General features: G+C 43.1%; 2 protein-coding genes across 2 annotated transcripts in view; both read left to right on the top strand.

Annotated features, from left to right (window-relative positions):
- Positions 1-77: 77 nt before the first annotated feature.
- LOC100646995 lies at positions 78-6,231 on the top strand. Its single transcript, XM_003400245.4, has 6 exons — positions 78-211; positions 478-619; positions 1,445-1,668; positions 2,234-2,426; positions 4,823-4,948; positions 5,480-6,231. Exons 1-5 carry the CDS (start codon positions 115-117, stop codon positions 4,863-4,865), a joined length of 699 nt encoding a protein of 232 aa, XP_003400293.2. The 5' UTR covers positions 78-114; the 3' UTR covers positions 4,866-4,948; positions 5,480-6,231.
- A 3,135-nt stretch (positions 6,232-9,366) lies between these two features.
- LOC100647353 (BMP and activin membrane-bound inhibitor homolog) overlaps positions 9,367-19,348 on the top strand; it is a 26,076-nt gene continuing 16,094 nt past the window's right edge. The window contains exon 1 of the mRNA XM_003400248.4: positions 9,367-9,884. Within this exon, the coding sequence (XP_003400296.1) occupies positions 9,752-9,884 (133 nt within the window). The 5' untranslated portion in view covers positions 9,367-9,751. The remainder of the gene's footprint in view (positions 9,885-19,348) is intronic.

The raw sequence follows: 19,348 nt of genomic DNA, 5'->3' as shown, positions 1-19,348 counted from the left end.
CAATGAAATTGTCCCTGAGGCGTACTCGCGTTCGAGTGATCCTCCCCGACGATACTTTTCATTATCGAGACTTTCGTGATTCTCGGAGTGTTAGATTCTGCCGAGGCTTACGGCATGTATTTCAATCGATCGACTATCGAGCCGCCAATCTGCATATATTTCATCCTGCTATTTCTGATTTTTCTGTCGGGCAACGTTCAACAGATCGAAGGTAAGTTGGCCGGTTCGATCCGACGCATCGGCAATGTCGCTATCGATTTTTTATGCGTCGTAATCGTGCTAATGCACGATACGTTTAACATACATGTACTATCGTGGTACTTATCGGCGCGCATATCTATAATGAGCCCGTAAAAAAAAAAAAAAAGAACGATGCGCCGTAAAATACACGAGACGAACAGATTTACGACATGGTACGTGTACGTGTCACGGCAACTCGTTCGCGCTAAATGCCAAGAAATTTGTCGATATTCGCAGGTAGAAAATGCGTATGCACGAGCAAGGCCTGTAAAGAAGCCGGAGTTGACACGTGCAAGACCAAGTTTTACTGTTACACAGAGTTGATCTTGACTGGGGACCAAGAATTCGGAGGAAATACTACGACAAGAGGATGCACCGAGTTCGTATGAATTTTATTTTGAGATAATTAACATTGAAAAAGAGAATGACGATGTTGAAACAAAACGTGGTAAACAGAGATCAGAAGATATGCAAAAATTTTAAAGTCTATTTGTCTCGGTCGAGAAAATAATATCGTACGAAGAAGAAAATGTAGAAATCGCGTTTCAACTATTACGATAGTAGTAACCTCTCGTTTAAAAGCAACACCCCGACCTCTAACCTTTTCCTCTTATTCTACAATAAATTCCAACGGTACATGTCCGGTTGACTCGAAGACGATTTAATTCGCTGAATCTTACGATTGACGTACCGCTATAAATTCGCCGTGGCTCTATGGCAAACAGGTAACCTTGACGAGATAATCGGTGCGAGAAGTTTTCACGAATTCTTTCTAAAGCCGTGCTAAAATGACGAGAGATGTCGAAATCGTCTCGACTCGGAGCGTTCGAATATCGTTAGCCAGTTTTTATTGCTACCAATTAAATCTTCGAACCGTTATCGGCAAGTGTAGAGTGGCGTTAATTACCAGATAACTAGCAACGGACAAAATAATTAATTTTTATCGAAGATAACGCGATTCGCAAACAACGATCGAGATTGACCCCCTTTTTTCGACCGAATTCCTTCGTGATATTTTCTTCACTGGCCACGAAACGATCGATTGCTCGCCAAGCGTAACAAGCGCGATACACGCGCGAAATATTGAAATCTCGCGGCTTAAATCGTACAAAATGATTATTTAAATTCCGACTATCGCCGGGGTCGGAGAACTTTATCGAGCAGTGTCCATTTTATCGGAACGTTGTACGTTGCCATTGCTCAGGGGTGCCACGCCATTGTTATGCGAGACAAAGTCCTGGGTCACGAGGTCGAAGTCGAGCGACAACGTGGACCGATCGTCGGCTGCCTGGATCCGTATGCCCTGGCCCAGATTGAAGTGTTGCGACAGCCACGACTACTGTAACGCCGATCACCGCATAAACGTGTCCACGTGGATCCACGACAAAGAGACGCCCGATGCTGTGGAACCCACTTTAGGTTACACCGGTAAAGAGTCCTTTGCTACCTTCGTCTATTTACAATGGCTCGCAGAATTATTTGTACACGTACAGAAACGCATATTTTTACGCATATATACCGATATCTTAAACAATACCATACTTTGGATATTTAGATATTTTGAGTATATTTGCATATTGCGCGCATCCTACGTAGTCTCGCGTCTTTAAATTTTCCATGCGAAATAAATTTTATGCAAATTTCATGCAAATGTCATGCAAAATAGAGCCGATCAGTATGATTTCTGAGAGGTTCGTACGTCGTTAAAGATATCTAAGCATTCTCCTTACTTCGAAGAAATAGAGGTTTCACCTTAAATTCGTACAGGTTGGCGCCACTTCGACAATGTTGAAACTACTTACAGTAACTTTGAGTCTCGCTTTATTTACGATCTTACCCGCTTCATTTACACGCTTCGTAGATATCTGTAACAATTTAACCGAAGAGATATCGCGCTGTATGATTCAATGCCAGAACATTTAAGGCGCCACTGTTCTCGACTAAACAAGCTCGAGGAATGGATTTTCTGATAAGTCTTATGTTATGTACAAAGGTTCCTTTAATGGGATGTCGTCGGGCCGAGACATAATGGGATCGATTCAGCCGGATCCAGGGCCGATTACCGGAGGTCGAGAATCGTCGGATCAATTCCTTGAGAATCGCGTTAAACCGCTGCACGTTGCTGCGCTGGTCTTAGCGATCGCTGCCCTGATATCGGTCCTAGCAGCCTGCTACGTTATTACAAGGTCTGGAAATTTTTATTATCTCGCCTACCGTAAAGTTTCTCGCTAGAAAATCGCGTGCGCGCCGCGAGAAAGGTGTCGGATCTCACGTAACGAACTTTTATTGACTTTGCTTTTGCCGCGAAGAAAACCCACCGCTGCACTGGCAAGATGCATCTATAAAACTGGTATTTTACGACGCTAAGCACGTTCGAGCAAAGAGGGTGTCGCAAATGAACGTTTGACGTATTGCCAGAAAAATTCTTCGTAATTATTTATTTCATAAACTCGAGCTATTTAAGAATAAGTAGTAATCTTCGATCGTTCGTCCCACTTGTCTTCTTTCCTTTCTTTTTCTTACTTTTTTTTCATTATTGACGTTCCCTTTCTTTCTTCATCTACGTCTTCCCTTTTCCGTTTTGTATACAATTGAAAAATATTCCTGTATTTTCGCCACATTCCTTGATACGCTGCCAAGAATTTGTTCGCCTCTTTGTTGAGGAAACAACATTCATATGTAAGTTCGTAATTGTAATTACTTGGCATTGGCCGCTGGCATTCTAGTCTGCCAGGCTTTTCCAGCGAATCGATTCGCGGCGACGTTTCAAATTTGCAATCAAAGCAAAAGTTTCGATTCGTTTCTATGACGAAACACAATAGACGTGCCAGAAAAATCTGATCGAAGGAAGGAGCGAGCGCCCGCGAAGGCGAGCTACCTTTATTAGCTGACGCGTTTCCCTCGCGCGTCTAAACGCTCTGAAAAACCCTCCTATTGGAAAGCACGGCACGATGAAAAACCTTGTGCTAATATTAACTCGGCGACCCGTTAACAATCACCGTTCACGAGGTTACAAACTGCAACTGCCATCCGATAGTTGCCGACGTTGTAGTCAATTCAATACTCACACGTCGAAAATCGGCACGCTGCGTCTGTTAACCACGATTATCAGCTTAGTCGGACAGTTCGGACTTGAAATATTACCGATATTAATAACACGTACAAGGAGTCCTCTCATTGCCGATCCGATAAGCTAGCCACGTGCGACGTGTCTCGCCTTGTTGTCGATAGTTCGCGATAGACAATCGATCGGTAAAAATCTGATGGCATAAATGTTCCAGTCCGATTGCATCGAATAATAATCAATTTGTCATTCCATTTTCCAACAAGTACGATAATATTTTTTATCCTTTAACTTTATTCAGCCGAGAAACCGACTTAACTGACTCGTCTCTAATATTCCTAATCTCTTAGAAATAATCGTTTCTTTATCTACAAACCAATTCTTATAATTTTTGTTAGCGAATGACTCGGTTAACAAATTAATAAACTTCGTAGTATCGTGTCATAGTATAATTGCACCAACAATTTCCATTTTTTCCACCGACTCACGTAACACAGCGGCATTTCCTTTCGGATGGCACTTTTTATTATCTGACCATGTTCCCTTCTTCCTTTTCTCAGCCGGTCGATTTCAGGGGTCTGAAGCCTGGCCGGTTCGTCGATCCGACTAAAAGCCGCTCGACTCGCTTCTTATCAAGACTCCTTTTTCTTTGGGACCCTGTCGAAACTGATAACGAGTCCCGAGAGGCCCACCGTGGGCTTTACCGTCTAATCTTCTGCCTCCGAACTTAAGTGCATTTTCGAGTTTGGGAATGTCCTGGTCTTCGGCTGGCGTCCACCTTCCTCCACGTGTTGCTTCCTTTCTTCCTTCTTTATCGCGCCTTCGACCGTGTATTTCGAACGTCACGATTGCCCGTAGAAGGGACCAGCGTCCCTTTTCCGATTTCTTCGTGTTTCACACGGTCCCAACTTTAATGTGGCCACGTTTCTATCTGTTTGTAATGACGTTGCCTTGTCACAAGGATAACGCGTAGCCCAGAAAATCGGTAGGGGCTTCTCTTTATCGTCGCAGGCACGGCGTCTCGAGTGCAGGGAAAATACAGGCGAATTAGGATAACAGACACCGATAAGCGGCAAAGCGTACATTTTGGTGAATGCGCGTTTCTACTTCATCCGCTGTTTATCACCGGATATTTTTGGAGTACGGTCCACTCGTGCTTCACGGTGTTTTGTGCTCGGCGTCGCACCGATAACTGAAACTTCATAGATTTAGAAACACTAGAAATTTTCGACGTCGATGTTCGCGTTCATTTATTTCTAAAATTTCATTCAGGGTCGTAACGATACTCGAAACTTCGTAGATTCATAAGTCGCCCGATTTCCGATATTCGTGATATTCACATTTGTTCGTTCGTATATTCCTTTTGGAATCGCGTTCGATGTTATAACGATATTTGAAATTTCCGATATTTGCTTTTGTCCTATTTTTAAATTCATGGATGGTGTGCTCGGTTTCGCGTTAACAACCGACCACAAATCGTCCAATTTTTCGCTGCTGATACCGTTTACTCGTTTGCAGATTCTTGAAAACGAATCCATACACCGTTGGCAGTGTGGAATAACGAAGATCCTTACTTGTAATCTTTAAGCCTCGAAACTTTCCAACAATTATCACCATCTTCTTTTATCGGATTAAAGAAATCAGGTAAGAGTCCAATTAATAATTCTTTGTCAGGCAAACGGACGTGTGAAATTTATTAGATTACGTATTACCGGTTTCATTGTACCAAGAGAAATTGCATCGCGTCCGAGCCGGAGTTAAATCGGCTCGAACGTGCGTTCGTACGCACTCACGGACACGGATACTTTCTGCCTTTAATCGTATGCCCCTGATCGACTAACGAACGCAAAATATAAATAGAAGCCGGCTGTGCAGGAGATAACCGCCGCCGACAAGCCAAACGAGTCTGTATCGAACAGATTTTTGTCATGGATAATATCGAACAACTTTCGACTCTCGGTAGCCGGTAGCGCCAGAAGATTATCGACAATAGCAGACGCGAATAATTTCATCGATACTAGACTTGCCCTTTCAAATCCATGCATCTTTAAAAATCGTAATTAAGTCGTACGTAATCTAGTTTCACGTTTGTTACTCTGGTTTATCAATGCTTAATTATTTGTACAACTGTTCCATTGTATTTGACTCAATCGACTATTCTTCGTGTTTGTTCAGGGCGATGGATCACGGTGGCGTCGAACGGATGCGTGGAAACGTGGGATATCGTGCGGTTTGAAGAGTCATCGAAGGAAGGCATGACGAAGCTCGACGAGGGACAGTTTTGGGCAAACAACTCGCTGAAATCTTTTGTTTCCAAGGGTATGACTAACATCGGGCTGCGCCTCTTATTTGAATTCCGTCCTCCCGGTCTCACGGGTCTAAAACCAGGTGCTTCGCTTGTTTCCGTGTAATTAGTCATCCTCGGGACATGCACGTAGTTGAAAGAGAGAAGCACATACTTGTGTAAAGCGTTGAAGAATCGGACATTTTTAGGATGGTGGACGAATTTGGTGAACATGGTGAACGTTTGTTGTATGTACGACGTTGACTCTATGGTAAACGTGACAGTAGACAAGAGCCAGTGTTGGAGCCAGTGTATACGTCGAACGATGATACGATAAATTATTATGCGTACAAGAAACTGCATTCCCGTTTTGATGGATTTACATCTTGTTACGATTGTAAATAATTTGTATAAGAATAGCGTAAGATATTAAGTATATTGAGGCGTAAAAATAGTAGAATACGTTAGATCCAGATTTGCATATGTTTTACATTCTCTTACATTTTGTATTCGATGTAATAGGCTTTGATCATGTGGCAGGAAATACGGATAATATAAATCTCAAGGAGATTAATCAACATGCACGTAGATATAGAATGGATGGAATGGAAAAATAACAAGATCAGTTGTTCGCACCGTTAAATTGTTTCTCGATCGACAACGAGTTATCGAAAGCTTTTTTCAGCGTCTTCGTTCGTACGATGACTGACAACCTGAGCCGTGTGCCGACTGGAATCACAACGAACAATAGCGTATTCCATTAAGTCTACCATGAGAATTAACCAGTCAGCCATAACCAGGTGCTCGTTGGATCCAACTTCGGATTCCAACTCGACCGCCTTGACCACCGCATTCGTTGCGCCCGACGAAAATCAATCACTCGGCTAAATATATAGGCTCGATTCGTAGGTAGATAGCCGTCCTCCGGGCATCCTCGAATGACCAAATATCTTAGATAAATATCTTCAGCTTGTCTAACTGGTTCATCCACGAGCCACTAACAAGACATTTCTTTTTCTCGTCTTCCTCTCTTTTTCGACAAGGTTCGTTTGTAGCAAGTTCAATCTCCTCCTGTATTTGTGGATCGACTTACGTGTTTGATTTCTCTCGAGCGAATAGTTATTAATAAGCCATCATAGTTCTTTCGATCGTATTTGTACCACAGCTAGTGTCAACGAACCGCACGGTACTTCTCGTTCAACACGTCTTTGTCTTCGCCGTTATCTACGCCGCTCAACACTGAAACGCTTTGAATTCACGAACGAACGAAACGTGTTGACGAGCAAGCTAAACTTGTCGCTTCGATTCTCCTTAAGCGAGAGCTCGATGGGACGCGCTCGAGAGAGTAATATCGGTAAGACGATACCGTGCCAGAAGCATATTTCATTCTGGATTCGGAAGACAGCACTTAACATCGCTCACCGTCAGCGTGGATTGGATTATTCTCGGTGAACATACCAAAGATTCGGATCGGGGCAACGATGCATTATTCGTGTAAGAAATAAGCAAAAATAGGAGCAGCGCCATGGCGCCAACGAGTTAATAGTTAATTGGCTAATGCCTGGCTAAAAATAAGCTGCGTATCGTCCACTTCGTGGTAGCTATATTCAAAGCATCGGCGGCGCTAGTTCCTGAAAAGGAAATCCTATTAACGACTACAATCACGTATCTCGCGTTCTAGCGAACGTGTGACAACGAAGCGATCGCAGCTTCGCGATTTTCACAATTGTCAATCGGTGTCCTCTAATTCGGCGAACAAAGTACGACGTTAATGTGTACAAACGAACTGACAAAACAGGAAGATTGAAATAAACGGCGAAGGATCACAGATGTAAGTCTACGGAATTAAGACACAAGCTTATTCGTTTCGAGGAAATCGTGCGGAGAGACGAATTAATCTAGCGAACTTAACACGCGACTTCTCTACGGTTGCCTTCGTGTGCCAGCGACAGGCCGATCCAGACGACGATCTCTACCTGTCTATGATCGATCGAGCCTAGGTCGAAAGACATCTCACGCAAAGTGAAAAGGTCCATTGACGGCCACGCTTATGCATAATGCACGCTGAAAAGGGAGGCCGATTATCCGGACAAAGGCCGATTTATTTATCTCGTCTATCATCCTACCATTATGCAAAACGATCTTTAGTTAAGCCAGTTAGGTGTCGACGTTTTCGACGTACAAATGCACAGAATATACAGGGTGTTCGCTAGACAAGTATAATTTATCTTCATGAACGATTTCGCTTCTGCCGTTAGCGTACTTGGGCGCTTCCTCGTCCGACTAGACTCGCGCAATTTCATTGAAAGATTCGATTCATAGGATCGACGCGTTTAAAAGGTCGCATAAGCGCGGCACTCGCGCACATTTGTCCGTAAGTAAGGAAAAGAAGTGGCCGGAGACGACGTAGCGCACGACAAAAGCTAAAAAGGAGACCGGCGGCTGTCAGGAGGAAGGGCTGACGATCCACAGCAGAAGTAAGCTGCTGCTCTTTTCATCGTCCGTCTTCCTCTGTCCAGGACGCACGAACCACGTGCGCGCGCGCGACAGACAAAACGACACAGTGTGTGCGAGTAGCGTGGATCGCACAGACACTCACCTACACGAAGCAAATGTGGCGTCTCTGCCTCGGGGCTCAGGCGCCACTGTCTCCCTTCTCTCTGTCCCTCGTTTCCCTCACCAACCGCCCATTTCCCGGCGTCGATCCGCACTACTCAACCTTTTACCAACACACAACTATACCAGTTTGGCCGCATACTACGTTCTGGTACAGTGACTGCCATTAACGTAAGTGGCAGAGGCCATGTGCGCGCTCTTCATTCGCCTAAATCTATCGAGTCGCTTCGATGAGGATCCACGATGATCGATGATGAGTAAACAATGTGTCGGAGTTTTAGAATTATCGTAAATTGGCTAGGAATGATTCTACTTTGGTAGGAATTTATCCCAAAATTCCTTCGTTAAAATATTCTTCGTTAAAAATAACATGGATCGATCGCCGTGAATTCATAAACAAGATATTAGAATTTCAGTATTAAACTGGATAGGAATAATGATCGTACGTACTTTGGGGCAATGAATTTACTTTAAGGTAATTCTCTGTCAAGAATAAAAAATTGACCCGATTAAATTCATCTGACTCGTTCGATCGAGATTTACGACCAACGCCGATACTTTAAGATAACTTTACTTCGAAGTAGTTCTTCGTTGAATATAAAAATTGATCGGTTTAAATCCACCTAATTATTTCGACGAGTATCGATATACGACGATGAACGATGAACGAGCAAACTAAAAATTCTATTTTGACACGAACTTTACCTCGAAATATGTAACTGCTCGTTAAAAATAAAGATTAATCGGTCGAAAATCGAATAAATTTCAAATCAATCGAACCATTTCTATCGAATCAAATACCAACCCGTAGAAATTCTATAATTAAATTAAAATTACGATAACTTCGCTCCAAGGAAATTCCTCGTCAAAAATAGACAAAATTTAGAGTTTCGTACGTAAACTCGGAAGATTATTTCCAACCGAATATTCTCTCGTGATACGTTTAAATGGACGGCCCACAAATTCGTTAGGATTCGTTATACGTTTTCTAGCGATCGCTCGGGATCGACCGGAGTCGAGGAAGGTAGATCATAGATTAACGACAGCCGTTGAACGTGCGTATTGTACACGTTCACGGTGCGTGGCTCACCGACAAGGGGCATACTATCGCAGCCGGAGGCGGGACTCGTTTAAAAACTATCTGGCGAGTGTTCTTCGGCGGGTGCCCCTGGTGCGCGCCAGCCGCGGCGGAGTCGTCCGGCTGCACGGCGTTTGCTTTTCGAGACCGAAGTGAGTCAGTCAGTCAAGCGTCGACCATCGTCGGCATCGGACGCTCGTGGAATCTTTTCAAATTTTTCCACCACACGTCTGTTCCGTAAACCGTTCTTCCGTTCGTTATGAATATTTCGAAGATCGACGAAAAGATCGTTCGATCGTGACCACGATTCTAATCGATAATAGTATTCTAATCGAAGACGATTCGATGGGGTTTGATCGTGGCTCTCGTTGATTGTGTTTTTCGCGATCGTTGCATTAACACTGATCAGTAACGCGGTCCTTAACGATATCCTGACACATCCGAGTGCATGTTATAAATATAGAATAAAATGTTGACACGGGACTTGTTGACTCTTGCGACGATGGTGTCCAGTCTAACTGTGGTCATTGGTGCTTCCATAGATCTTGATTCGGGGGACTACGAGGTGCTCGCCGATAACGAGGGAAAATCCGATGACAACGGTAAGGTTACATTTTCAGTGCATGATTTCATGGGAAAGTCAGGGTATACGGTCTGTGCCGCGGCTCGAAACGGCCGCGTCAACGGGTACACGTGGGTGGCGCCAGACACGGGGACGAAATCAATGAGAATACTGGAATTGACGTTCTATTGTCGGGCGAGTCGAATTTTATACGAACGACAGTTACGTAGATCCGGAGGTTGTTCCGTATTCTTTGCTAATGTTAACAGTTGTGCTTCTGTGTGTCGTTTCATTGTCTTACGATCAAAGTTTATTATTACACGTGGCCTTTGCACCTTGCACGCATTTTTCAATGAAAAACCATCGATCCTCGAATTGCATCGAGTGAATTCCTCGGAGGGCAAGCTGCATATTATCTGCGATCAATTCGAGCGATTTGTATCGATACACCGTACGTAATTAAGCTTGCGGCATGTACTATGCTTCCGGAACGAGATGGATCGATACGAATCATTGGAAATAATCGGGGTAGAAATGTAGCAATGTTTTACAAAACATAGAGGAGCAAAGGGTAGCATTCGTGACGAGTCATTTTCCTAAACGAGGCGGCCAGCAAACTTTTCGACCGCTACCATACTTTGACACCGGAGTAATAAAAGTCGGGAAACGCCGCTCTCTAAATTAAGACCACTGAAGTCACTGAAGTACATTAATTGGCTCGGCCTTTTCTGCATGTCCCATGACGCTTCGGGTTTGTAGAATAACCCACGAAAATTCCCAACGCTTTATCAAACTGCTTTGAAAACAAAGTCTCGCGGGAATATCGTTCGAACGCGATATAGATTCGATATTAATAATCTGTGGGACAATGGAAGGCTCGATAGAGCGGGTTTTATCGTTGTCGAATGTAACCAGGGAAATAACAGAGGAGCACAGGATGCATGGTTGGAATCGTTTAAGCAAGTGTCCGGACGATAAAAAAAGAAACGCGAGATAAGAGGGAAGCAGATGCAGACGCGGTATGCCTACGTCACACAGCGCAGCTACGGTAATTGCAAAATTGTACGTTCTCCGGAACGAAAGGGAAAAAAGGTTTGCGCTGGCATGTTTTAAACTCGTCTGCCGTTTTTTCGTGCCGCTCGGCGCAATTAAGGACGCGTGCAATTTCAACGTCTTATCGATGCACGTGAGTATTCGACCAAGTAAGAGAAGGAAGAAAGAGGAGCATCCTTTTCTCTGTGACACAGACAGGACGGTCTTGTTTTCTCGAAAGAAAGGTAAAATAAAAGAGCACATGCACCGAAGAGCAGGTATCGGGAACGATGGAACGAAGGAAGTGGAATAGGAAGGATCGCGAGAGAAATTGAGTTGGATACGACGTCGAAATGGATGAGGAGAGAACAGACGGTAGAGAACGATAAAATCGTACGAAAAAAGGAAGCACGGTGGCTTACTATCTCGTTGTGGCCCAGCTGGAATGATTCACGATCGATCGATAGATTTACGCGATCGACTGGCGCCTACGATACGATACGGAGTCCTACGGGATCAGCCGCGATGTACGTGGCAAAGCTACACGAATTCCGGTCAAACTCGAGGCGCTTGCGAAATAATAAATATTTAAATTTTACCGTTCGTACGATACCGAGTTTAGAAAGACGATAAAGTATGTGTCGGGCGCCAGCTAGACGCGCGAATAGCAGAGTATATAATATAATGCCTATGTGCACGATAGCTTTACCTTCCGACACGCTTGTCTGCACGGTCCTCGTTTACGCAAGTATACCAGTATACCAGCGAGTCTCCATCCGTGCATCGTGAGTCGCACGCGCATCATGGACAACGTGCCGAGAAACGTGCTTGTTTCTTGCTTATTAACGCTTTAAGTGCGGCCACATTTTTACAAATCTCCTCCTTCGAACGCGAAACAGTGGCAAAACTAGGTACAATATCGTTTGTCGATGCGGACAGGTTCGCGAAGGTATTCCAACGTGGAAATTTGTCCTGGACACGATACGTGTGTTATAGAAAATTGTACGACACATGGCACAAGTGTGAGTACAAGTATTGGTAAAGTTTGAAAGAAACACTGAAAATGTACGTGGATAAAAGTTTCAAGATATTCGTCGCAGAAATGAATTTCCCCTTAACATGTAATTCCATGATTATCGAGATTTCTATTTAGAAACGATCGGATTAACAGGTTGTTTCGCGAAGAACGAAATAATAAGAATAGCGTCTGTTTCGAATCGGATGCTCATGGATAATCGCTTAACTTCTGTCTAGTCTGGCAGATATAATGAAAGAGAAGAGTCTCCTTATGCAACCAGACGATACAATAAATCATGGCTTATACAGATTTTGTATCGTTACGCGTTACCTAACTTCTCCTTCGTTGATTCCTCGATACTCCTACTCGACAAATCGTTCGATCAGCGTGTTTGTAATCTTCGAGTTTTCTGCTTGCACGCGTAGATCTGTTTATGCGCTCGCGAATCCTACGTACATATACAGAGAAAGAGATGGGATTCGGTTCACGGAACCATTTCGCTGACGTTATAGTTTCTCAGACACGCGGCACATCGCATTCTTCGTCCCGGGAAAAATGCCTTCTCCACTCTCCTCTTTCTCCATCTTTCTCAGTGTCTGTCTGTTCCCTGGACGCTCGACGATCGCGAAGAAGCCGTTAATCTAATGCATCCGACGAATCCGACCGTTTATCTGCAAGCTGTGTCGATCTTCTTCTTCGAGGAATAACGATCATGCAGAATTTTATATTTATAGTGCACATAGATTAGAAAGTTGCACGCAGTTTTCCCAGAATCATTAACGCTGATTAGCTTTCGCGGTGTATCAGGAAACGCTGGAAGCCTCCGATCGATCAAAGAGACAATGCGTGTCGCTTTAACGACTGCACCCGGCGAGTCGTGTGCAGAAAACGTTGTATTTGCAAGGGTTCATTAAAAATTACGTAAATCGACGGGGTTCCAGACTCTTATCTATGCGATACAAACAAGTTACGGAATTGTGATAATTCCCAGTTCGGTTCGTGCAGCCGGTTGCATATTTATAGACTAGCGAGGTCGATTTTACGATATGACTCATTCGTTTCGAATCCCAGACGTGCAATTGTCAGTTTTATAAATGTTATCGTTTGTGTGTTGGAACGGGAATCGAGCGAGAATCGTTTGAATCGTAAATCAATTGAAATTTCGAATTTACGCAACGATGATCCTTGATTCGAGCATTAGACCGAATGATAGAAAGAAAAAGACGCTTTTGCGCGCATCGTGCATTGACAAAATCATGTTATTGGTTTTAAGCAAACTTTTTGTTCAGATTGACCGATAGAATATAACGAATGACTGAATTTGTAATAGAAAAATATATTGAAATAAACAAGTATTAGTATATGCTGATCCAAATTCTCACTCTTACAGTATTACAATACAATAGAAGAAGCTATGATAGGGAGCACGTTCATATATTTATAGCAAAGGACATTACCAAAAAGTCAACCTTGTAGCTTTAGCTGAAGGCTACAAGAAACGCCAATAGAAATCTACTTATAGCTCCTTTGTTTCTAGGCTTTGTAGTCTAAAACACAATTTGTATTCAAGGACACAATAATATGGACCTCTCCTTATTCCCAATTTTTTGTTTCACTAAATTCTATTTTCTTCGTAACAGCGGTCTCCAGGTCACGAATGTACAAAGGTAAAGATGTAATGTTTGCCCTGAAGTAATTACTTCAACACTTTTGCAGTCAATTATACTTGAAACTTTTATGTTACGAGTTCTATGTTTTCATCTAATCAAGAAACTGAGAATTTTGTGAAACGTGGAATCGATCGGTTTGATTTCTGACGAACTCGAATAATACCGAAAGTCGGCGACAAATAGAAGCGAGCGTTTCAAGTACGATTCAAAATATCTTGGCTACGGTGTTTACAAAAAATATTGGCGTATCTCCCTATCTTTCAATCGAGGATATTTTTTATCCATTTGTAGATTTCGTTTCTATAGCACCGAATTTTGCTGATCGCATGAGAATATCGCCAAACGATGCGATATTTAATACATACTTCGACCTAATTAATCAATGTGTAAAGCTTTGTGTAGCCGCTGTACGAGGTTCCACATCGTCTCTGTGAGAAGAAAAAGAGAAACCTGTTTTGTCAAGAAACTTTAGACAAGGAACCTCGGATTAAGAACTTTCTCGTGCTTTAGTATCCAACTAAGAGCAATGTTTGATACAAACGTTTCATTATTCGATAGAAATTCACGAATGAAAACGCTATGGAAGATTCGAGGTGTTAGTTCAATGGTGGAGAAAAGTCCAGGTTGAAGAAAGAAAAGATGCAAAATGTCGGAATGGTCGCGAGGCAACTACAAACTTCTGTCTCGAACGGAGCAACCGCGTCGAAAAATGCGAGCTCATCCGCGCGCCACCGACAAACGTAACGCATGCACGCACACGCGAGTACGGCCGGTGTTTCACGTGTTCACACTCGGCCGAGTTGCAGCTGGTGTTACGTGCACTCGTCTACACACAGACGAACACAGAACCGGCACGGTGGCGCCTGTCGGCCACACAAATGTGCATGCGTGCGTGACGAGTTTATGCCTCTTTGTCTTCTACACGTCCACGCGTACGTAAATATACGGTGTGCACAGCTTTGCACATACACGTTTACCAATACGCGTGCACGTTGCGCCGCTGTGCTCTTTCGAAGTGGTTTCGCGAGTATGGGTTCACCGCTGGTCTCCTTTCGATTTGATAAAGCGCACAAGAACGAACGAAACTTCTTTTAAAGAAGATATTTTATCCGAAGGATAACGACGAGAAAAATGGATAATCTTTCTGCCTCGATGGAATGTTTAGATATCTCGATGGAACGAGATGCCAAGAGAACTTTGCCATTTTTCGATTTCTACGTAAAAACGTAAAGAAAACATTTTGTCTTGGCAGTAACGATGGAAAAACCGAATGATCTCGTTGGTAATTCTCGTGGCTCATCTCCATGCAACGAAAGTTTCTAAGAGAACATTCCTAGCTTCGTCTTCCCTTTGAACGGATCGCAGACGCTTGATGGCTATCTTATGTATCGTATCTAGAAATCTGCGAGTGAACAGAGTACACGGAAGTGACGGTTGTCGCGTACAGCTTGGGATATTATTACGTGCACCGAGTAGAGATACACAGCACACAACCATGGATAAAAGTTAAGACATTTTTCTTGGCGCCCTCGCGCTCCATACGCGCCACCCACGTATCAACTGCTATCTGCTTCCGAATCGGGGACCGGGAGTTATTTACGGCCACTTCGCTATCGCTCGAATCGAATGCTTAAATTAAATTCGATCGGGTTACGCGTTTCGCGAAATAAAGAAAAGGACAAGTCGAGTCGCGTTATTTGGCGACTCGTGAAATCATTGAAATCGGCAATGAAGGAAAAAAAATAAAAGAAAAAAGAATGAAAAGATAGCCAAGTCGATGATCGACAGGCGCGAACAGCGAGTAATTAACATCGATTTACTAAAAAAATAACGATCGATTAATTGGAATCGCCGCCCCCGCGGTACCACCACCATCAATCTACGAAATGTCAACGGGAAGGAGAAAGTTTATTCGCAAGACGGTAAATTACTGGCGAGCGTGCACGATAATTCATTCACCCGCTCGTTTTTTCACCGGTTGTTCGACTCTTCCGTTATTAATTAAATGTAGAGGGACATTAATCAAAGTAATCACGTTGGATCAGTTACGCCGCGAGGTAATGGTCGTACTTTCACCGGATGGTTCGCAATCATTGTCCACTGTCTGCCACGCTCGATTCCAAGTGGATACTTTAATGACTTTAATGACTTTCGTTGCGTAGCACACGAGAGGCAACATAGAATTTCCGTTCAAAGTTTCTTGATATCGCGAATATATTCCTATCGAGCTACTTCAATCCGACACACGCGAAGAATACTTCTCTCTCTCTCTCTCTCTCTCACTCACTCTCTGGTTATTTTACCTTCTCGAACTTGACCTCGTTAGCCACGAATACATAATATGCAAAAATGGCGCTCGTTACGGAGACGATGTCTGCTGTCTGAGAATTTAGCTCATTCTTCAAGCTGTCGAGACTTGCACGTACGACCACACACGTGGACAAATGTGTTCGAGACGTTGAATGGATAATGGCGCCTTAATTTTTCTTATTAAGTTAAAAAGAGCAATTTGAAATATCGAAAATGAAGATCGCATGAGATACAAACGTGACAAGAGCAATTTTTCTCTATTTTTGTAAACGTTGATAATTTGTCGTTGATACTTTTGAAATGTCTCGCAGAATGGAAGAGATACGATGGAAAAATCAAACAGTTTGTGAAATTTGTTGATTAAAATGTTCATACATACATATATCACGGTCTTCTCAAATGTCATCTTCAAGTGTGAAACTGTTTTCTAATTAATTTCGTTTGAGAAAGCCTACGGATATGCGTGGGCATCGGAAAAAAAGTAGCAGCCGAGGGACAGATATAACTCGACTGTTTGAAACGCGTGTCCCGTCCTATCGAACTTGTTGTAATTCAACAATGGTACCAGTGCACCCTTACCATCCGTTGTCCGATGCACATGCGTGCGATAAATATGCGTCAAACGATACGCAGCGTGCATTACTGCGCTCGGAAATTCACACGAAGCTGTATTATTGCAATAAGCCGGCAGAAGTTTGCAATTGAAATCAATCGTAATTTATGCGTCCGAGGAAGGAAAAAAAGGAAATCAAAAAACAAAGATATAAATATAGTCATTGCGAATGATCGCTATCTATAGTATAATATTTTATCGTGAGACGTGCATCAGGCGTGGTTAAACTTCTCACACGTCACTAGACCTGGATTGGTAATGAATATTTTTCTTCTTTTTCCTATCGGTGGCGCCAAACAGCTATAATTCTCCGTTCTTCTCATCATAAATGCAAGACATATTGCGCCTCTAGTCACTGTCTGTGCCACGATTCACGGCACGGTACAGTCAAGCCTCGGGCGATACTTAAATTCAATCAAATCTTTCATAGTTTTCTATCTCTCGTTCGATTTCAAGATACCTGTGTGCAAATATCGATCCGTTCGATGATGTAACACCGATTCGATTATGCTTCGGTATAGACAGTGTGTCCCGGAAGCTTTCAATCTTCTGGAAACACCATCGACCCCATTTGCCCGACACTTTTCCTTTCCCCGTACATTCCCGATCGGCCAATACCGCTCGATACTTTTGCCACGAACTCGCATTGAAAACGCTTGATATTCCGCGAGAGTATTTCGGAATTTGATTTGTTGACGAGACGCGTCGCGCACAAAAGAATTCCTCGAGTCGGTGGCGCCTAAAGAGCCATATAATCTTCGTATCAAACGATCGAAAATGCAAGGCGGCGTTCATCGTCGAATAATATATCGTACGTAGACTACGAACATACGCGATACGTACAGCCGAGTTTATGCGTTTGTCACGTGGCCCGCATATAGCCGCGATCATTTCGTTCCCTATTTACTATCGGCTATCAATCAGAGGTGGGGAACTATGTATATTCGTGGCATTCGAATAGACGGCTGTCGGCCGGACCCGCGCGAGAGTTCGAGGCTGAGTCGCGCGCGTTATGTTAATTCGGTGCTTCGTATGCGCCATGATACCGCGTGCAGGCACGCACGCATGCGGCATGCATGCGTCCACTGCAACCGAAGATGCATCGAATTCAAATGAACGGGCTTAGCCGTTTCTGCGACCAACTGCGTTCGCTGCTTTTTCCTTCGGCTTTCACGTGTCTAATAATCGTGAAACTTTCGGAGGAATGTTTGCTACGCGAATAACGACGCGGCAATTTATCTTCCACCGTTGTCACAGGTTTCAAGTGGGTTATTCTCTGCGATGCAAATGCGATAATACAAGCGTATCGCATAGGAAACAGGAAATCTCAATGCCTGAACGTCCACGTTACACGCAGATCATAAAGGAAAACACGAGAAGTTACATCTTCTACTTTTTACGTCAAAGTTGCTCGATTTAGTACGTTCTCAATCAGTCTCGTATTACTTCACAGCTGAACAGACGCCTTTTCACCATAAAACTTTGTCGACCTAAGAGCACGTTGCTATTCAGAAGTAGGGCACCTACCGTCGTCGTATAAAATTTTGCAATTGATCTAAATTACCGAGGAAACGGTTAATCGACCAGAATTTTACGTTTATGTACGATTACGATGGGAAATACATGGCAAAAATTGACTGAAATTATTTCGCTCTAATATATTAGGTAAATTATAATAATTGTGTCATACATTAAAAGTCACTTATTTAATTACGAAACGACGTTGAAATCAGAAAATCGACAAAAATATCTTGTCTTTCTTCGTATAAAATTGCACCTTCACGTGGGTAGTATGATGAGCATAAGTTCGTACGACGAAGAACGACTTGAGTCATTATGGTATCAGCCATCGTTCGAAGGTTAACTAATTACCTAAAACCAGGAGCGTGTCCATTAATCGTGCAATCGGTAAATAACTTGCGTTATCCAGACAGAGTCGATAAAGCGTTTTGTTTCGAGCGGACGGCTGCACGTATCGTTTGTCGAGATAACGCAAATTATTCAAACGACTGAGTCACGGTAAATAACGTAATTACCTATTTTTCGTTTTAATATTAGCAATGAACGTAAGTGTTAACCACTATCCTATCCTATCGCTGTATAAATATTTGCGCGATGTATTTGTCACACATACATCTGAGATATCTCTATTTTGCACATTCCATCGGTGGTACCTACACAAAGGGAACGGAATTCAACGAGAGTAACTCGTTCGAGGAACTGGAATTAACATTTACCATAAGCGAACCAGTTATTTCCATCCTTGGATAATGTCACGCGTTGAAGACGGATCGAAATCTCTCACTTTGCCTCGGGTCATTTCAAGCATCAAAATCACGTGTTTCCGACACTCGTACAGATCGCCATTAACGGCACGCTCAGTCTTGATCAATTAGCTTAGTTGCAACCTTCCTCCTTCGGCACAAGACTTCTTGCCGCTCGTTGTCGTTCGTGACCGCGTTCGAAACGACGCGTGGATCGCCAGTGAATCGACAAACTCTACAAACACTCAATTTCCGCAAACCTAATTAATCGAAATCGATACCACCGAGTGTTCTCGAGTTTGAGTAGAGATTCATTGAATTGTAAGATTTCTGGCGATGATTCTTTACCGCTGAGTTTTCACGACATTACGACAAACGTGACGTTATGTTCGTCACCTGTGACCTTTCGAATGCTTATGCGTTCGTGGAAAGCTCGAAAGTAGAAAAATACACAGAATGTAGAAACTATATAAAAAAGATGTCTAAAACATCGTTAAAATATTTAATAAATGAAACAAATCTCCGATCGATAGAAATACGAAATTGTATAAACATCCGTTCATTAATGTATTAGTAACTCACGAAAGTATAATATTC

Source organism: Bombus terrestris, chromosome 13, assembly GCF_910591885.1.
Source record: "Bombus terrestris chromosome 13, iyBomTerr1.2, whole genome shotgun sequence".
Classification (NCBI taxonomy): Eukaryota; Metazoa; Arthropoda; class Insecta; order Hymenoptera; family Apidae; genus Bombus; species Bombus terrestris.
Note: the sequence above shows the minus strand (reverse complement) of the source record. Positions and strands in the feature narration are given on the sequence as shown.

Bases quoted from the DNA above. Each gene is read 5' to 3' on its own strand.
- LOC100646995 (XM_003400245.4), top strand. From the start codon at position 115: ATGTATTTCAATCGATCGACTATCGAGCCGCCAATCTGCATATATTTC. The intron at 212-477 runs GTAAGTTGGCCG...CGATATTCGCAG, and splicing joins CAACGTTCAACAGATCGAAG to GTAGAAAATGCGTATGCACG. The intron at 620-1,444 runs GTTCGTATGAAT...GCCATTGCTCAG, and splicing joins ACGACAAGAGGATGCACCGA to GGGTGCCACGCCATTGTTAT.